At 54.9% G+C, this 15,675-nt stretch overlaps 2 protein-coding genes across 3 annotated transcripts; both read right to left on the bottom strand.

Moving 5' to 3' along the window:
* Window positions 1-367: 367 nt before the first annotated feature.
* On the bottom strand, window positions 368-2,651 carry MFSD5 (major facilitator superfamily domain containing 5). Its single transcript, XM_055337064.1, has 2 exons — window positions 2,489-2,651; window positions 368-1,982 (listed from the first exon to the last, which is right to left on the bottom strand). The coding sequence occupies exon 2, from the start codon at window positions 1,962-1,964 to the stop codon at window positions 612-614; it is 1,353 nt and encodes a 450-aa protein (XP_055193039.1). The 5' UTR covers window positions 1,965-1,982; window positions 2,489-2,651; the 3' UTR covers window positions 368-611.
* Window positions 2,652-6,025: 3,374 nt separating this feature from the next.
* LOC129517402 (sperm mitochondrial-associated cysteine-rich protein) lies at window positions 6,026-9,855 on the bottom strand. Of its 2 annotated transcripts, XM_055337211.1 has the most exons (3): window positions 9,239-9,855; window positions 9,083-9,155; window positions 6,026-6,462 (listed from the first exon to the last, which is right to left on the bottom strand). In XM_055337211.1, exon 1 carries the CDS (start codon window positions 9,853-9,855, stop codon window positions 9,337-9,339), a length of 519 nt encoding a protein of 172 aa, XP_055193186.1. In that variant the 3' UTR covers window positions 6,026-6,462; window positions 9,083-9,155; window positions 9,239-9,336. The 2 variants fall into 2 exon arrangements, with proteins under 2 accessions (XP_055193186.1, XP_055193185.1); XM_055337210.1 differs by having other exon boundaries at window positions 9,083-9,855.
* Window positions 9,856-15,675: the final 5,820 nt, after the last annotated feature.

Here is a 15,675-nt window from a genome sequence, read left to right as displayed (position 1 = left end):
GGTTTCAGATTTGCCCCAAGGGGTGGTCACAGAGGCAACTCAAGCCCCTGGAATCTCTGTTCACCCCACCTGCTCCAGAGACTGTCTCACCCTGATTGTGGAGCAAGGGTCTTGCTGGGCAACTGGAGAGGGTACCTGTCCCCAGGGCAACAAGATATAGAAGATCCAGGAGCCTCAGGCAGTCCCCACCCATTTCAGCAAAGGGGCAATGCAACTGCTCTCGGTTTAAACTGGAGACAGTCTTGGAGACTAGAACTACAAATGCCTTTTGCTAATAAGCCCACCTCCAGCCTCAAACTCTCCGGCTGCCCACTCACCAGAAACTACTGAGGTGGGTGCAGGTGAGGATGAGCAACTCCAATCAATGGCCAGTTAAAAGTGTTTATTTTTAAATGGAAAGGGGAGAGGGAGTAACACAGAGGCAACTTGTGGCATCTTCTTTCCAGGCCATCACCCCCATGTACTCTCCAACCCAAAGCACTGGCAGGAGGGGCCCCAGGACAGGCTGAGGGCCCAGACAGTTGCAAAGTCTGTCACGGAGAGATCTGTATACCACCCCGGAGAGGTGGGATTCAAGAGTCCTTCCCAGTCCCCCTTGTCCTGGAACCGGGCTAGAGCTCAGGGGCATAGGGCTCCCCGGTGGGTGAGGGTACCCGCAGCTCAGCATTGTGCCTGACCACGGTGAAGAGTCCCACCACCGCCAGCAGAGCCATCACCATGACGGCAGAGCAGATGCTGAACATGTTCCGAGTGCCCGTTTTGTGATCACTGTCATGGAGAACTAGGAGCCCCAGGCAGGCCAGCAAGTGCAGGGGCACCCGGAACCAGTTGAGTACACCAGCTTGCTCTGTCTCGGGGATCACCTTTCTCCGCAGGAAGCTCATGCTGGGAAAGTACAGCCCACAGGCCAATTCGATAAGGAGAAAGGCTATGAAGGACTCCACTGGACTCTCCTGGCCTGGGCTGGTGGAGAAAGTCAACATGAAAAGGGAGAAGACAACGATGAGGACAGCAAGGGAGAGTAGGTGCATGGGCTGAAGGTGGTACCTCTTGGAGGTAGCAATGCGGTACAGGGAAGAGCCAAGCAGGCTGGCTGCCATGAAACTGGAGAAGACAATGCCCAGCGGAGCCCCATGTGGGTCCAGCACAGGCGTCCAGAGGAAGACAAAAATGAAGATGACGCTCTCAAACAGGGCTTGTATGGTGCCTAGCAGCAGCACGCGGCGGTCCGACAGGAGGCAGCGTAGGCCTCCAGCACAAGTCCTTGAGAAGGCACGCTGCCGATCATAGTTCTCTCCCCAGTTATGAAGGGCCAAGGCCCCAGCCAGAGCCAAGAGAGGGATGGCAGCCACAAAGGGCGCCACGGGCCCCAGCCCCATCCAGCAGGCCACCGCTTCAGCTGCCACACCTGCCGCTACAGCCAGCACATGGTTCCAGAAGGCAGCTCGGGCAAAGGTAGCTGGGATCCACTCAGCAGGGAAGTCGTGACGCTCCACGTGTTCATGGACGTACCAGGCCTCGAAGGCGGAGAAGAGCAGCGCTGTGGACAGCCCTCCGAGGGCTCGGCCCATCAGCAGCACAAAGTAATCCCAAGAGAGTTTGGTTAAGCAGCAGAGAGAGTAAGTGAGGGAGAAGAGGACACAGGACTTCTTGCGACCCAGCCAATCCACAAGGGAGGAGGCCACCAGTCCAAAAAGGACTGTGGAGGCAAGGCCGCAGACATAGAGGATGGCAATCTGCCCCTCCAGGAAGTGGTAATGCTGATAGAGTTTGTAGAGGTAGGGGGCCTGGAGCCAGTCAGCCGCCAGGGCCAGGAAGTAGACCTGATAGAAGTCCAGTTGAAACCGGAGGAAGGAGGGGTTGCTGCAGGCCCTTCCAGGGGGCTTAGCCCGGCATCTTGACAGCTCCAACCCCAGGCAGGAGGCCAGGAGGACCACAAAAGCAAGATAGGCAGTCACCAGCATGGCGGGCCCCCGGACGACCTAGGGGAGGAAGGGGGGTGGGAGTTACATCCATTGCCCGGGTAGCACTGCCAAGGGGCGGATGCCCACGCAGAAGCAGCTGCACCCGCCCCCCCGCCCCCCCCCCCCCCGCCACCTGCACTTCCCCGCCGCTCAGCTCCACTCCCCCGGAGCTCGGACCGGAGGGACCAGTTGGGTGGGTGGGAGGAGCGGCCCGCCAGGCCGGGTCTCCCGGGACACTGCGGGGCAGGGCGGGGCGAGGGGAGAAGGAGCATCCGCCCCACCCTTGCCCGGCGCAGCAAAGAGGGGGTCCCCTCGCCCAGCTCGGCCTCCGCAGGCGCGTCACCCCCACGCTCTCCGGGCCGCTCCACTGGGCCCCCGAGCGTCCCGCCCGCGCCGGCCTCCAGAGCCGCTCCAGGGTCACGCGCGCGCACCCCGGGCCCGGCCCCCCCCCCGCGCCCCCGAGCCCCAGCCCGGCGCCCCCGCAGCGCCACGCCTGCTCGCGCCTCGCCCCAACCGCGGCTCACCTGCTGCCCCGGGCTGCGGGGACGCCGCGGACGCGTCCGGCTCCAGGCCGCCCCGCCGCCCAGCCCGCTCGACGTCCGGCTCCGGCTCGGGCTCGGGTTCCAGCAGCGCGCCCGCCCCTCACAGCCCGCTTCCGGGAGCCGGGGAGGCCTCTGGCCGCCGCCATGATGGCCCCGTCACGTGACGGGGTGAGGCGCCCAAGCCCCGCCCCCAGGCCCGCCCAGGCCCCGCCCCCGCGCTCCAGGCCCCGCCCCCGGCTCCCGGAGGCCGCCGAGCTGGGTGGGGGCGGCGGCAGCTGGCCCTCCCCGCGGCCTTTCCGTGACAGCCGCTCCGACGACTCCCGGGTACCTGCGGCGCCGCCTCCAAATAAAGACCCACTTCCTCTCTCTCCTCCGTCACACGGGCAGTGCCGCAGCCCTGCAGACGCGCGGGCTGCCCTCCGCGGGCCGGTCCGCTGTAGCGCCCTGGGCCCCGACGTGGTGCGGCCCGGACACCTGGGGGAGGCGGTGTGGGCCAAGGACTTGGACTGCGGCCTGGGGACGCAGCCGGCCGAGGCCCCAATCCCCGAGCCGTCACTTACTGTCCCAATTTCTTTGCCTGCTGTCAGGGGGGAGCAGTGCCCGAGGAAAAAGGGCGAAGGGTCAGCCCGGTTGCTGCATGCCCACCTCTCGCCCCTTACCAGCTGTGCTCCCCTGGAAAGGTTCTTTCCCTTGTGCTCCAGATTTAAGAGTGGCTCGACGGCTTCTCACCTCACTGAGCCTGGAAGCCTAGACCTTCGTGATGACCTAGAAACCCTCTGTGTCGGGTTCTTCTGCCACTTCTCTGACTTTATCTACAATTCTCCCTCCAGACTTTTTTTTTTTTTTAAGATTTTATTTGCTTTATTCATGAGAGACAGAGAGAAAGGCAGAGACACAGGCAGAGGGAGAAGCAGGCTCCATGCAGGGAGCCCAACGTGGGACCTGATCCTGGATCCCCCGATCATGGCCTGAGCCAAAAGCAGGCGCCCAACCACTGAGCAACCCAGGCATTCCTCTCTCCAGACTCTTCCTACTCCATCTGTATTGGGGACCTCCAGGGCCTTTGCACACTGTGCCCTGCAAGGTTCTTCTCCCAAAGACCCACATGATTCCCTCCTTCAGCCCCTCGGGTTTCCTGTTCCAAGGTTGCCTTATCAGAGAGGCCTTCCCGGGCCATCCTGTTGAAAACAGCAACACGGCCACCTCCACTAGAGATGTACCTGCTGTCCTTCCAGCCTCATTCCCCTTTGCTGCCTTTTCTCCATAGCACTTAACACCATCTGGCACATTATGTATTTTATTTATTTATTATCTCTTCTCCCTAAAGATTTTTATCTATTTGTTCACTTGTGTTTCCAGTACTTAAAACAGTTACTGGGGTGGGGAGTGGGGTGGGGGGATGCACCTCGTTGGCTCAGTCAGAAGAGCACTTGCCTCTTGGTCTTGGGGGTGGGGTGGAAGTGGGCGTTCTAACCCCATTTGGGTGTAGACATCACTAAAAAAAAGAAATAAAGTTGAAGAAAAAACCCCAACAGTTATTGGTAAGTAAAAAGCATTCAATAAACATTTGATGAAGAAATGAATAAATTAATCTAGATAAATTAGTCTAAAAAGTGCTGGCCCCTATTAGCTGGTAATTCTCATCACTTATCTATATGCAGCTAAGCTCCGTTTTAAGAATTCCTGGGCTAGGACAGCCCCAGTGGCTCAGCAGTTTAGTACTGCCTTCAGCCCAGGGCGTGATCCTGGAGACCCAGGATCGAGGCCCAAGATCAAGTCCCATATCGGGCTCCGTGCATGGAGCCTGCTTCTCCCTCTACCTGTGTGTCTGCCTCTCTCTGTGTGTGTGTGTCTCTCATGAATAAATAAATAAAATCTTAAAAAAAAAAAAGAATTCCTGGGCTATCTGCTATAGATCAATTAACTGTCACAACAACCCATAAGGTAGGTACTATTATTATCCTTGAGAGTTGGAAAGGTTATATAATATGCCCAGAATCTCATGGTAAGAGGCAGAATTAGAACTGGGACCCAGATCTTTCCAGTTCCACTCTCATGTGGTTTCTGAGAAGATTAAATGAGTTTACTCATTTGCACAGGCGATTAGTAAATGTTGGTTTCCTTTATACTAAAGCTTAGAAGGCAGAGGGATTACATCTTGAGAAATACTTTTTTTTTTTTTTTTTTTAAGTAAGCTCCACCTGGGCGTGGAGCTTAACACAGGGCTTGAACTCACCACCCTGAGATCAAGGCCTGAGCTGAGTAAGATCAAGAGTCTGATGCTTAACTGACTGAGCTACCCAGACACTTGGAGGAATACTTTCTTGTAATAAACAACCAAGATAACCTACAAGTTCCAGAGTTTATTCCCAACTGGCAAACTCCTACAGAGTAGTAAGGGGCAATGGTAATGGTTCCATGGTTCCCATGCATTCATCTAGAAACACAAAGATTAAAAACCATGTTTCCCCAAGGTAATTCAGTGAATGAGAGGATAAGCAACCCAAATACTCTCCATCCTAGTCCTGGACTAAAGCTTCTTCGAACTCATGACACCTGTTTCTTTTGGGGAGGAGGTCATCCTGAATGAAGGCAAGAGTGGGGCAGGATGGCCTTACATTCCTGGCCTCTTTTCCAGGAGGGAGGCCAATTTTCTCCCATTGTTGAGCTGCATTTTGCTCAGAAGCACTTGGCAAAGAGACTTACAGCAAGATTACATTATTTTGGATTTTTTTTTTTTTGTCTTTGGCCTATTGTGGGACCTATTAAAAATGTGTTTAGTCTTAAGTCTCCCCTGTCCCCTACAGAACTGTGAAGCACAGCTGGGAAACATCCTAACATGGGAAATGTGCCAGCAGAAGACTGGAAAGGATAAAAGGCAGCCTGTGAGCACAACCCATCTCTAGGACATACTTCTAGTAGAGGGCAAGGAGGGCTGAGGTCTGTGTATTGGGGAGCCACAGGGGAAGTTCTGTTTTCAGGGAAGGTGGGAGAGTGCTCTGGGGATAACTAGGAACCCTGCTCACCAGAGGAGCATCATTTAAAACTTGTATTATGAAAGTGTTCAAACATACACAAGGGTAGAGAGTGTAGTTCTACAAACCCCTATATAAATGTAATAATATTAATTTTGTCACTTTGTTCGTTCTACTCCTTTCAGTCCCTTTTTATTTGCCAAAAATTTTTAAAGTAAGTATGTCACTTCACTCCATACTTTGACATACATCTCTAGGAAATAAGGCCCTTTTCTTACATAACCCCAAAGCCATTTTATATCCAACAAAATCAATACTGATTTCTTGGCATTGTAAATAACCAGTCCATAATTAAAAGGCTCTAAAATGCTCTTTTTACAATTGGATTGTCCAAATCAGGAACCAAACAAGATCCACATGCTCCATATAATAGTTGTCCTTTAATTATTCTTTATTATTATCCCCCCCCCCCCAGCCATTGACTAGTTGAAGAAGTTGGGTCATATTTCCTTGAAAAGTTTCCACATTCTGAATGTGTCTTCCTACTTTCTCACTGTGTCATTTAAATTGTTCCTCCATCCCTGATATTTCCTTTTAAATGGAGGTTAGTTCTAGAAGTTTGATTTGAATCACATTCAGGTTTTTTGTGTGTTTATTCCTTATTGTTTGGCAAGAGTCTTTCTTGGTGGTGCTTAGTGCTTCAGATTATATCACATCAGGATGTACGAAGTGGGTGGTTGTGCCCCTTTCAGTGGTGGTAAGATTCATCAGTGGGGTCAGGTGGTGACAGCTTGATTCCTCCATTGTAAAGTTCCCCATCAACCATCATCTTTGGTTTCCTCCATTCATGATTCTCCCTTTGATTAATTATTTCACTAAGAGTTGCAAAATGGTTTTTCTAATTCCATATTCCTTCCACATTAGCTGGAATTCTGCCGTAAATGAGAAGTTCTCTCCACCACTTAGAGCTATTTGGCTACCCTGGAATATAGTTTATATAGGACAAGCAACATAAATACTTAATTCTTTTTTTCCCCCAAAAAATCGTTTTATTTATTTATTTATTTATGATAATCAGAGAGACAGAGAGAGAGGCAGAGACACAGGCAGAGGGAGAAGCAGGCTCCATGCACCGGGAGCCGACGTGGGATTCGATCCCGGGTCTCCAGGATCGCGCCCTGGGCCAAAGGCAGGCGCTAAACCGCTGCGCCACCCAGGGATCCCAAAAATCGCTTTTTTAAAGTAATCTCTACACCCAGTGTGGGGCTTGAACCTACAAGCCCAAGACCAAGACTTGCATGCTCCACTGACTGAGCCAGCCAGATGCCCCAGTTCTTTTGCTTTTTAATTGCTAATATTCAGAATAAGAAGTTGGAAGAAGGGCAGCCGGGTGTCTCAGCAGTTTAGCGCCCCCTTCAGCCCAGAGCCTGATCCTGGAGTCCCAGGATCGAGTCCGATGTTGGGCTCCCTGCATGGAGCTTGCTTCTCCCTCTGCCTGTGTCTCTGCCTTTCTCTCTGTCTCTCATGAATAAATAAATAAAATCTTAAAAAAAAAAGAAGAAGAAATTGGAAGAAGCACCATTTTTAGAACGTTTGAGCTGGGCAGCCCCTGTGGTGCAGCGGTTTAGTGCCACCTGCAGCCTGGGGTGTGATCCTGGAGGCTCAGGATTGAGTCCCATGTCGGGCTCCCTACATGGAGCCTGCTTCTCCCTCTGCCTGTGTCTCTTCCTCTCTCTGTGTGTGTGTCTCTATGAATAAAAAAATAAAAATCTAAAAAAATAAAATAAAAAAAAATAAAAAATAAAAATCTTTAAAAATAAAAATAAAAAAATAAAACGTTTGAGCTTAGACCTGAGTAGGGATGGACGGCCTGGATCATGGATGGGGAAAGGAAGGACTATTCTGGTAGCTGTGTCCAGCCCTTGCTCACATCAGTGCTTAGGGCATGTGGGGACAGACAGACATTGGAGGACTCACTGTCCTGAATTTCATGTTGCAGTGAGATGGGCATGACACAGGCATGGTGTGCGGGTACCTCTAGGACCCCAAAAAGAGAGAGAGAAAAAGCCAGATATGGGGAGGCGAGAGAGATAAGAAGTGAAAGAAAAACAGCTAGATGCAGAAGACAGGGGGAGACAAGGACAAAAAGGAAAATAGAAATGAAAGAGATCCGGCAGTCCGGATGGCCCAGCGTTTGGCGCCACCTTCGGCCCAGGGCGTGATCCTGGGGTCCCCAGGGTCGAGTCCTGTGCCCCGCAGGGAGCCTGCTTCTCCCTCTGCCCCTCTCTCTGTGTGTCTCATGAATAAATAAATAAAATCTTAAGAAAAGAATCTTCAGGGCAGCCCGGGGGGCTCAGTGGTTTAGTGCTGCCTTCAGCCCAGGGCGTGATCCTGGAGTCCCGGGATCGAGTCCAGCGTCGGCCTCCCGGCATGAAGCCTGCTTCTCCCTCTGCCTGTGTCTCTGTGTCCCTCAAGAATAAATAAGTAGGGGGAATCCCTGGGTGGCGCAGCGGTTTGGCGCCTGCCTTTGGCTCAGGGCGCGATCCTGGAGACCCAGGATTGAATCCCACGTCGGGCTCCCGGTGCATGGAGCCTGCTTCTCCCTCTGCCTGTGTCTCTGCGCCTCTCTCTCTCTCTCTGTGTGTGTGACTATCATAAATAAATAAAAATTAAGAAAAAAAAAGAATAAATAAGTAGGTAGAATCTTTAAAAAATAAAATAAAATTAAAAATAAATCAGATGGGGAAATGGAGGGAGAAATAGAGAGATAGAGAAGAGGGAAAACTGACATAGAAACAAAGTTAGCTGAAGGCAGAATGTCCCAGGGACGCAAGGAGGAAGTAGGAATGGAGAGAGAATTGTAGGAAGACGGAGGAAGGGTAGAGAGAAGGCTACCCAGGGGTAGAAAGGAAAGAACAAGGGGCCCCAGAGGAGGAGGCTGAGGGAGAGAACACTGGAACAGACTAGTATCTGAGGACTTGAGGAATGAGGGGGGGCACTTGGGGGCTCTCGGCTTAGGGTTCAGTCCTGGGCAGCTTCCCCTGGTGGCTTCTCCAAACCCCCAGCCCCACCCCTAGGGACAGGGATTCTGAGCAGCCAAGTGGATGGGATCACTGGGAGCCTGGGTCTAGGGTTCCCAACCGCCCTTGTCCCCATACCGGAGGAGCATGGGTGTCACAGGTGGGGTTATTTGCTGGAAGGCTGAGGTCATGAAAGACGACATCCAAAAAAAAAAGAAAGAAAGAAAAGAAAGACAAGATATTCAGGCAGAGAACACCAGGTTCCTAGTAGCAAAGGACCATGAAGGGTGTCATAATATCCGGGGGGGCAAGAGCCAGGAACCCCCTGGTCAGCCTTCTCTTCTGGTCCAAGAGCCACTGACCGTCTTGGCCTGACTGAAGGTGAGAGGTAAGGGGTCCAGGGCCTCTTGGTCAGCAGGGACATGGGTGGAGGTCCACGGGGCAAAAAGGTGGCCTCTGGACCAGAATCCCCTCCTGCCCGTAGAGGAGGAAGGCACCTTGTCCATGCACACTAGAGGGGAGCCAAGAAGGCCCTCCTCCGGCAGACGCCGGCTAGAGAAGAAGCTGTCCAACGTGCTCACCTTCCGCTGCCGCGAGGGAGACTCTGAGAAGCGCTTTCCGTTCCAGAAGTCGCGGAAGAGGAGGCCCTGGAGCCTGCGGGACCAGAACCAGAAGCAGAGAGGAACACCGAAGCACATGGCCTGCTCTCAGGGCTGAGCGGGAGCCCCCGCCTCTACCTGTCCGGCCTCTCCTCCCTTCAGAGCTTCTGCGTCCCCAGGAAGCAGGTGGCAGGGAAGCTGGGGAGACGGACCACCTCTCAGGGGCCCAGAGCCCCCTAGACTATCAGACAGTGCCTCTGGGTGCTGCGCTGTCCCCTGAAGCGGGCGGCTGGGCCCTCGGAGCAGGGGTGGACGGGGCGGGGGCCCTGGCAGGCTGCCGGGCCCTCGGAGCATGGGTAGGGGGGGCAGGGGCCCTGGCAGGCTGCTGGGCCCTTGGAGCAGGGGTAGACCGGGCAGGGCGAGGCGCAGCAGCAGCTCAAGTGCGGACCAGAGCCCAGGACGCAGGAGCTGTGGGGACAAGTCCAGGGAGGACAGGCGGGGCAGGGGGGGCAGGAGCAGGTACAGGGGGGTCCGGGGAGGCCGGGACAGGAGGGGCAGGTAGCTGCATAGGAGGGATAAGCCGGGCAGGAGCAGGCGGGAGGAGGACAGCCAGGGCAGGGGCAAACACAGGCGGAGGGCGGCCCGGGCGGCCAGGGCGGGGCAGCTGGGGGGCCGTGCCTGGGGGGGCTCGGCGGCCGTGGGTGGGTGGCCTTCTGGTTCCGAGGCCCCAGGCGCAGGCCCAGGGAGAAGTCCATTCCCCTGCGGGAGCGGCCGGGCTGGGGCTTGGGGGAAGGGCAGGGGTGAAGTAGGCGGGGCGGGCGAGAGAGGCAGGGGTGGGGGCAGGATTAGACCTAAGACCCTGCTGAGCCTCTGCGGATCCTGCCGGGAGCTCCGACCTCCCCGGGCAGCCCTCCCCCTCCGGCGGCCCAGAGCAGAACCCTCCCGCCAGGTCTCCAGTCCTTTCTTCCCACTGTTCTTCTGCTGGGCTCCCGATGCTCTTTTTCTTTTCCCCGCCTGGTGACGGTCTCTCATCCCTGAAGTCTTCCCTTTTATTCAATCAAAAGGTTTCTCCTGAGTGCCAGGCACCTGACACCTGCCTCGGTGAGGCCCCCTGCCCGGATGCTCCTCCGGCCCTGACGGCCAGAAAGGCTGCCTCCAGCTCCCAGATAGCCAGCCCCCTAGGGATTTAGGGGGGCAGCGGGGGCAGCAGCAGAGCTGTCTGAGACCCTGAGCCAGGGATGTTGGCGAGAGCGGACGGTGGAAGGAGGATGCCCAGGTTCTGGGGATTTCCAGACAGGGCAAATCCCAGGTGTTTGCGGGGTGTGGGGTGGGGTGGGGGGAGCAATGCCCGGCTGTCTCTGGAAGACTGACAACCAGCCTGGACAATTATTATTTGAGGCCTTATCATGTATCAGGTAGTGAATAAGGCAGCTAAGTTTCCTCTTTTATAGAGCTCCCACAAAAGCGAGGGGTGGGGCAGGGTGGAGACCGAAATGAAACAGGTAAATAAACAAATAGGTGAGCTGATTTCAGAGCATGAGAATGGCTGTGAGAAATGCGGGGCAGACCTGATGAAAGGTGGCTCCCAGAGGTAGGTCCAGCAGGGGCGGCTAGCGGGCCCCCAGACAGTCAGGTATGACAATGCTTAAAGGTTCGGTGGGAAATAGCAGTCTGTCAAAGCCCAGCAGACCAGGGGAGAGCTGCCTGAGGCTGAATGGATCCCTGGTGGTTGGGCTGTGGAGAAAAACAAGACGGGGAGGGGATAAGGAATGTGGGAGGTTGCAATCTAATATTCGGTGGTCAGGGAAGGTGTCACCACGGAGAGGGGATATGTTAGCAAAGACCTGAAGGAAATGAGGGAGAGAGCCCTGGGTAGACCTAGTGGGAGGGCATTCAGCGGAAGGTTGAGCGAGGGAGCAGAAGGGGCAACCCTCAACCCTGGGGGGGGGGCAAAGGGGAGAGTCCTAAGGCACAGGTGGAAAGTAAGGCAGGGGCCCCCCACGCCAGGCCCCGGCTGGGGTTTGGACCTTACTCCAATAAAAGGGAAAATAGGGGAGGGTCTTAAGCAAGAAAGTCTATTGGTCTTCTTGGTCTCCCGCCTGCCCCTGGTTAGAAGGTTCTGCTTCCCTTGTAATTGGTGTAACCACTTTGGAAAACAGTCGGGCATTATCTGATAAATTGAGATGGCCCATAGGAACACTTCGACTCTTAGGTTTTGTCTTTGAAGTAAGCTTTACGCCCAATGTGGGGCTTGAACTCATGAACCCCAAGATCAAGAGTTGCATGCTTTCAGGACTGAGCCAGCCAGGCCCCCCTACCCGACTCTCAGTTTTACAGCCTGGAAGATCTCTTGCACGTATGTTCTGGGAAACGTGTACGAGAATGTTCTTAGCATTGTTTATGACAGGCATACTGAAAACAACTCAAACATCTACCAACAGGAGGATAACAACATAAATTGTGATATATTCTTTTTTTTATTTTATTAAAAAAATTATTCATTCATGAGAGACACAGAGAGAGAGAGAGAGAGAGGCAGAGACACGGGCAGAAGGAGAAGCAGGCTCCATGCAGGGAGCCCGATGCCGGACTCAGTCCTGGGACCCCGGGATCACACCCTGAGCTGAAGGCAGATGCTCAACCACTGAGCCACCTGGGTGTCCCTAAAAATCTTTAAAAAACAAATAAAAATTTAAAAATTTAAAAAATAGAGAAAAATAATTACCACGAAAGTCAGGATGGTGGTTACTTCTTAGGGGAGGGAAGGCATTATGGGAAGAATACATGGGAGCTTCTGGAGTGCAGGAAACACTATTTCTTGACTTGGATGGCAGTTAAGTAGGCACTTGCTTTATCTCAATTTATCTGTACCCTATTCATAATGTATTTATATATTGTGTACGGAAAGAGAAGATAAAGTACCATTTTATTTTCTCTGGTCCATGCCACCTTGTTCAGATCATGACGCCGAAGTCAGATACTTGCTGGTCCACACACCTATCTTTCCCACCAGATCTCAAGGAGAGGCAGCAACCTTCCCTTTATTTCTGATACCTATCAGTGCCTGGCATGAGGCGGATAATAAATGTTTGAATTGCACTGCATTGACGTTCCCGTCTCTCGTCCCATGGAGAGAGGGGCCGCTGCAGAAGAGGAGGCCTGCTGCGGTGAAGAGCGCCAAGACCCGGGTTCCCAGCTTAGCTTTGCCACTTCCTAGCTGTGTGATTTGGGCAAGCCGCTTAACCTCTCTGGTTCTTGGCTCCCTCTTTCGTGAAATAACTGCTCCCTTCCCGGCCTGCTGTGTGGATTAAGGTACATGCCGAGCACAGTGCTTGGAACACCGTGCTCAACAACGGATAGCTTCTAGACGCCCTGGCCCTAGCTCCGCATCTTTTCTTCAAAAGAATCTCCTAGAAGGGGCACCAGCCAGACATCAAAGATGGCCCCAGAGAGTGGGGCAACACCTTTGGGGGCGGCCCCTGGGGCCAAGGTGGAGCTGTCCTCTGGAAGAGTTGGCAGACTGGGGAGAGCCCGCTGAAGCTAAACTGATCCCGGGCAGTCGATGGGAGTTGGCAGAGGAGATAGGACACCAGGGTTCTGGGAGTTTCCATCCAGGGGAAGTCCCAGGTGTGGGTGCGGGGGTGCCAGGCTGGCCCTACCCAACACCCTGGCTCCAGGGTATGTGGGCCTGGGGAGGAGGAGGAAAGTGGGTCAGAGCAGGGCTGGAATTTAACCCCATTGGTCCCATGACCTCTTTGCCAGCTCCAGGGACTGCGCAGCCACAAAGAAGCCTGCTCCCTCCTCCAAAAGGCCTTCATTCCTTTTCCCTAGAAAGGAAGAACCTTGGCACCTCGGTGTCTGGGCATGAGGCACTGGAAGCCCCCCGGTGGATGGAGGACAGCTAACCCTGGAACCCCTGGATTGAGGCTCTGTACAAAACTGCTACGCCCACAGCCGCCCAGGACAGGCAGACCCCTGCAGCTCTCGCCTCTCGCCTCACCCTACTCCAGGCAACTGAACATGCTCGGGGTTCCAGGGAGGGGGCTGGTCAGGGCCAGACCCCGAGGGGGAAGGGCGCAAGGCAGAGCAGCTTGGAGGAGGAGGCTTTTCTGCCTGGTGAGGCTGTGGCTAGGCAAGCACAGGAATCCCTCATTCTGGGGGATTTGCCAACGGTGTGGGGCCTTGTTTTCTGTGTATAATCTGAGGCCTAAGCCTGTGGTTTCCTCTTCCCTATCTGTGCCTCTATTTCCCTTTCCAGAGGAGGAAATGAAGGAGTGGGTGGAATCACTCCAGGGTGGGGTCACCAGGTGTCCGCCCCCCCCCCCCACTTTGGCCATTAGGAGGTACTTATCGTCTGTCCCTTGAAGCATCTCCAAATCTGGGTGAGGAACAGGAATGGAGGGGCCCTCTTCTTTCCCGGGGAGGGGGCAGGGTGACTGGGAGCCGGGACCCTGTCCCAGGGCCTTTGCATATATTCTTTTGCTGCCTTCCTTTCTCTCCACTCTCTTCCTCAGTTTTGCCCAGAAGCCCCTCCTGATCTCCTTGGCTGGGGGAGAAATCCGTCTAATATTCACTCCCATCATACCTTACGCCTCTGCACGCTGGTTTATCACCTGCAATTTTGTGGATTTTTTGGTTGACATCTGACTCCTCCACCAGAATATGAGCCCACGGCAGCCAGAACCATACCTGGGTACTCCCAAGGTCTAGTACAGTACTAGACACGCAGTGGATAGTCAAGAGAGAAAAAAAAAAAGTTGTTGAATTAATGAAGGGCGCATGCTCAAGGAAGAAATCGCTAGAGTTGTTAGGCCAGTCCCCAGATCCTGTGTTTCAGACTCAAAGCCTTATTCTGTGTGGGGATCTGGGTGGCACTGAGGATGGTAAGGGCCTTCCACCCACAGCTTCATTCACCAAGAAAGCCAACAAACTGGCCATCGCCATCGGGAGAAGAGGCCTGGCCAAAGGGAGGGCATTGGGGAAGCACCTGGGGCAACGCCGGGGCCCCAGCCTCAGGCTGGCCGAGCGGGAGGAGGTGGGAAGGGAGGGCAGGAAGGGAAAAGAGAAGACACGTGTTGTACAAAACATGTTTTCATCACACCCTCCCTGGGTGCCCTGGCCTCCGAGCTCCGATGGCACTTCCATGCCTTAATGATGTCCCTGGGGGCTGTAGCGTAGCTCCCCCACCGCCCACAGACATCTGCCAGCCACCTCTGAGCCTGGCACAGGACGGCCCCCCCAGCACCAGAGTAAGCATGGGATGCTCACCCATTCAACAGTCCACTGGCTGGTGGGGAGAGGGGAGGGTGCTACTTGGGGGTCATGAGGCAAAGAAGCACAGTCAGGGCAGGTGGGTCAGGTGTCCTGTCCTCACAGTGTCCCCTTCTGGTCTTTGTGATGAGGGAAGCAACGGAAGCCTGGTCCTGCGGCCCCCAAGACATCATTTCTCCAAGTTGCCAGGGTGACCCAGTGGAACAACCACAAACAGAGCACAGGCTAGAAATAGGGATGACAGAAGGGAAGAAGAAATGAGGGGAGTTCTCTCCACGGCCTCCAGCGTAGGAGGCCCCCTTCCCAAGTCTCACCCCGGAATCCCTGGGCAGAACACCGGCTGCCTTTGCCTCGCAAGAGGGACAGAGGAGGAAGTTTGACCCCCTCACAATGCCCCACTTCCCAGATCCCCAGTCTGCTGGCTTTTTGTTTTGACTTCGGAACAGACCCCAGTCACTGGGTCCCGGGGAGGGCGGGGGCGGAGGCGCGGCGATCCCGAGGGGAGGGACGGCTCAGGGCGGGTCTTCCTGGGCATCGCCCCCTGGCCGGCGTCCTTGGCTGGGGACGGAGCAGGCCACCAGAAGGGAGGAGCCAGTTACCAAAGACGGATGGATGGACAAACACCCACCAGAGACAAAGACAGAGGCAGACAGACAGACAAACCAAAACAAAGAGAAGGGCAGACACAGATGGAATTTTGGAGCTGCTGACCCTTTCCAGCCCCTACAAGTGTTCAGCCCCCCCTTTAGCTTCCCTGTCTCCATCTGCTGCCCCAGCTGCACAGTCCTAGAGCTCTAGCTCTTGACCTCGACCAGCCCCTGAGCCCCTTTAAGAAGGAGAGGGGGAAAGTGCAGGGAGAGGAGATACCCAGCGGGAAGAGTGTCGGGGGTGGTGCCTGGGTGTGTGTCAGGATGCCCGGCCCAGGGCCAGGGAGGGAGTGGTGCCCTCGCCCGGTCATGAGGACAGGAGACTCATTCACTGTAAACCAAGTACAGATGTGCTGGGACGGGGAGGGGGAATTAGGGCCACTTTCGCAGACCGCGGTTGGGCTGGCCCTCCTCCCGCCAGCCACCAGGGCAGGAGGGGTTAACTTTGCAGCCTCCTGGCAAGATCCCTGCCACACAGGCGGGCGCCATCCCACCCCAGCCTGGATGCCTGGGTCCAACTCCCCGACACTTGCCCCTCCCACGCTGCTGAGTGCTGCTCCCAGGGTAACCAAGCAAAGTCAACAGCAGCCAGGCCACCTGGGGACGGGACCCTGGAGTACCTATTCCCAGCTCTTTCCACCCCTGGAGTGAAAGGGA

Source organism: Nyctereutes procyonoides, unplaced genomic scaffold, assembly GCF_905146905.1.
Source record: "Nyctereutes procyonoides isolate TBG_1078 unplaced genomic scaffold, NYPRO_anot_genome, whole genome shotgun sequence".
NCBI lineage: Eukaryota > Metazoa > Chordata > Mammalia > Carnivora > Canidae > Nyctereutes > Nyctereutes procyonoides.
The sequence above is the reverse complement of the archived record's forward strand: the minus strand, read 5'-3'. Positions and strand labels throughout refer to the sequence as shown.

Excerpts from the sequence above, each read along its gene's own strand:
- MFSD5 (XM_055337064.1), bottom strand. The coding sequence starts at position 1,964 with ATGCTGGTGACTGCCTATCTTGCTTTTGTGGTCCTCCTGGCCTCCTGC.
- LOC129517402 (XM_055337210.1), bottom strand. The coding sequence starts at position 9,855 with ATGGACTTCTCCCTGGGCCTGCGCCTGGGGCCTCGGAACCAGAAGGCC.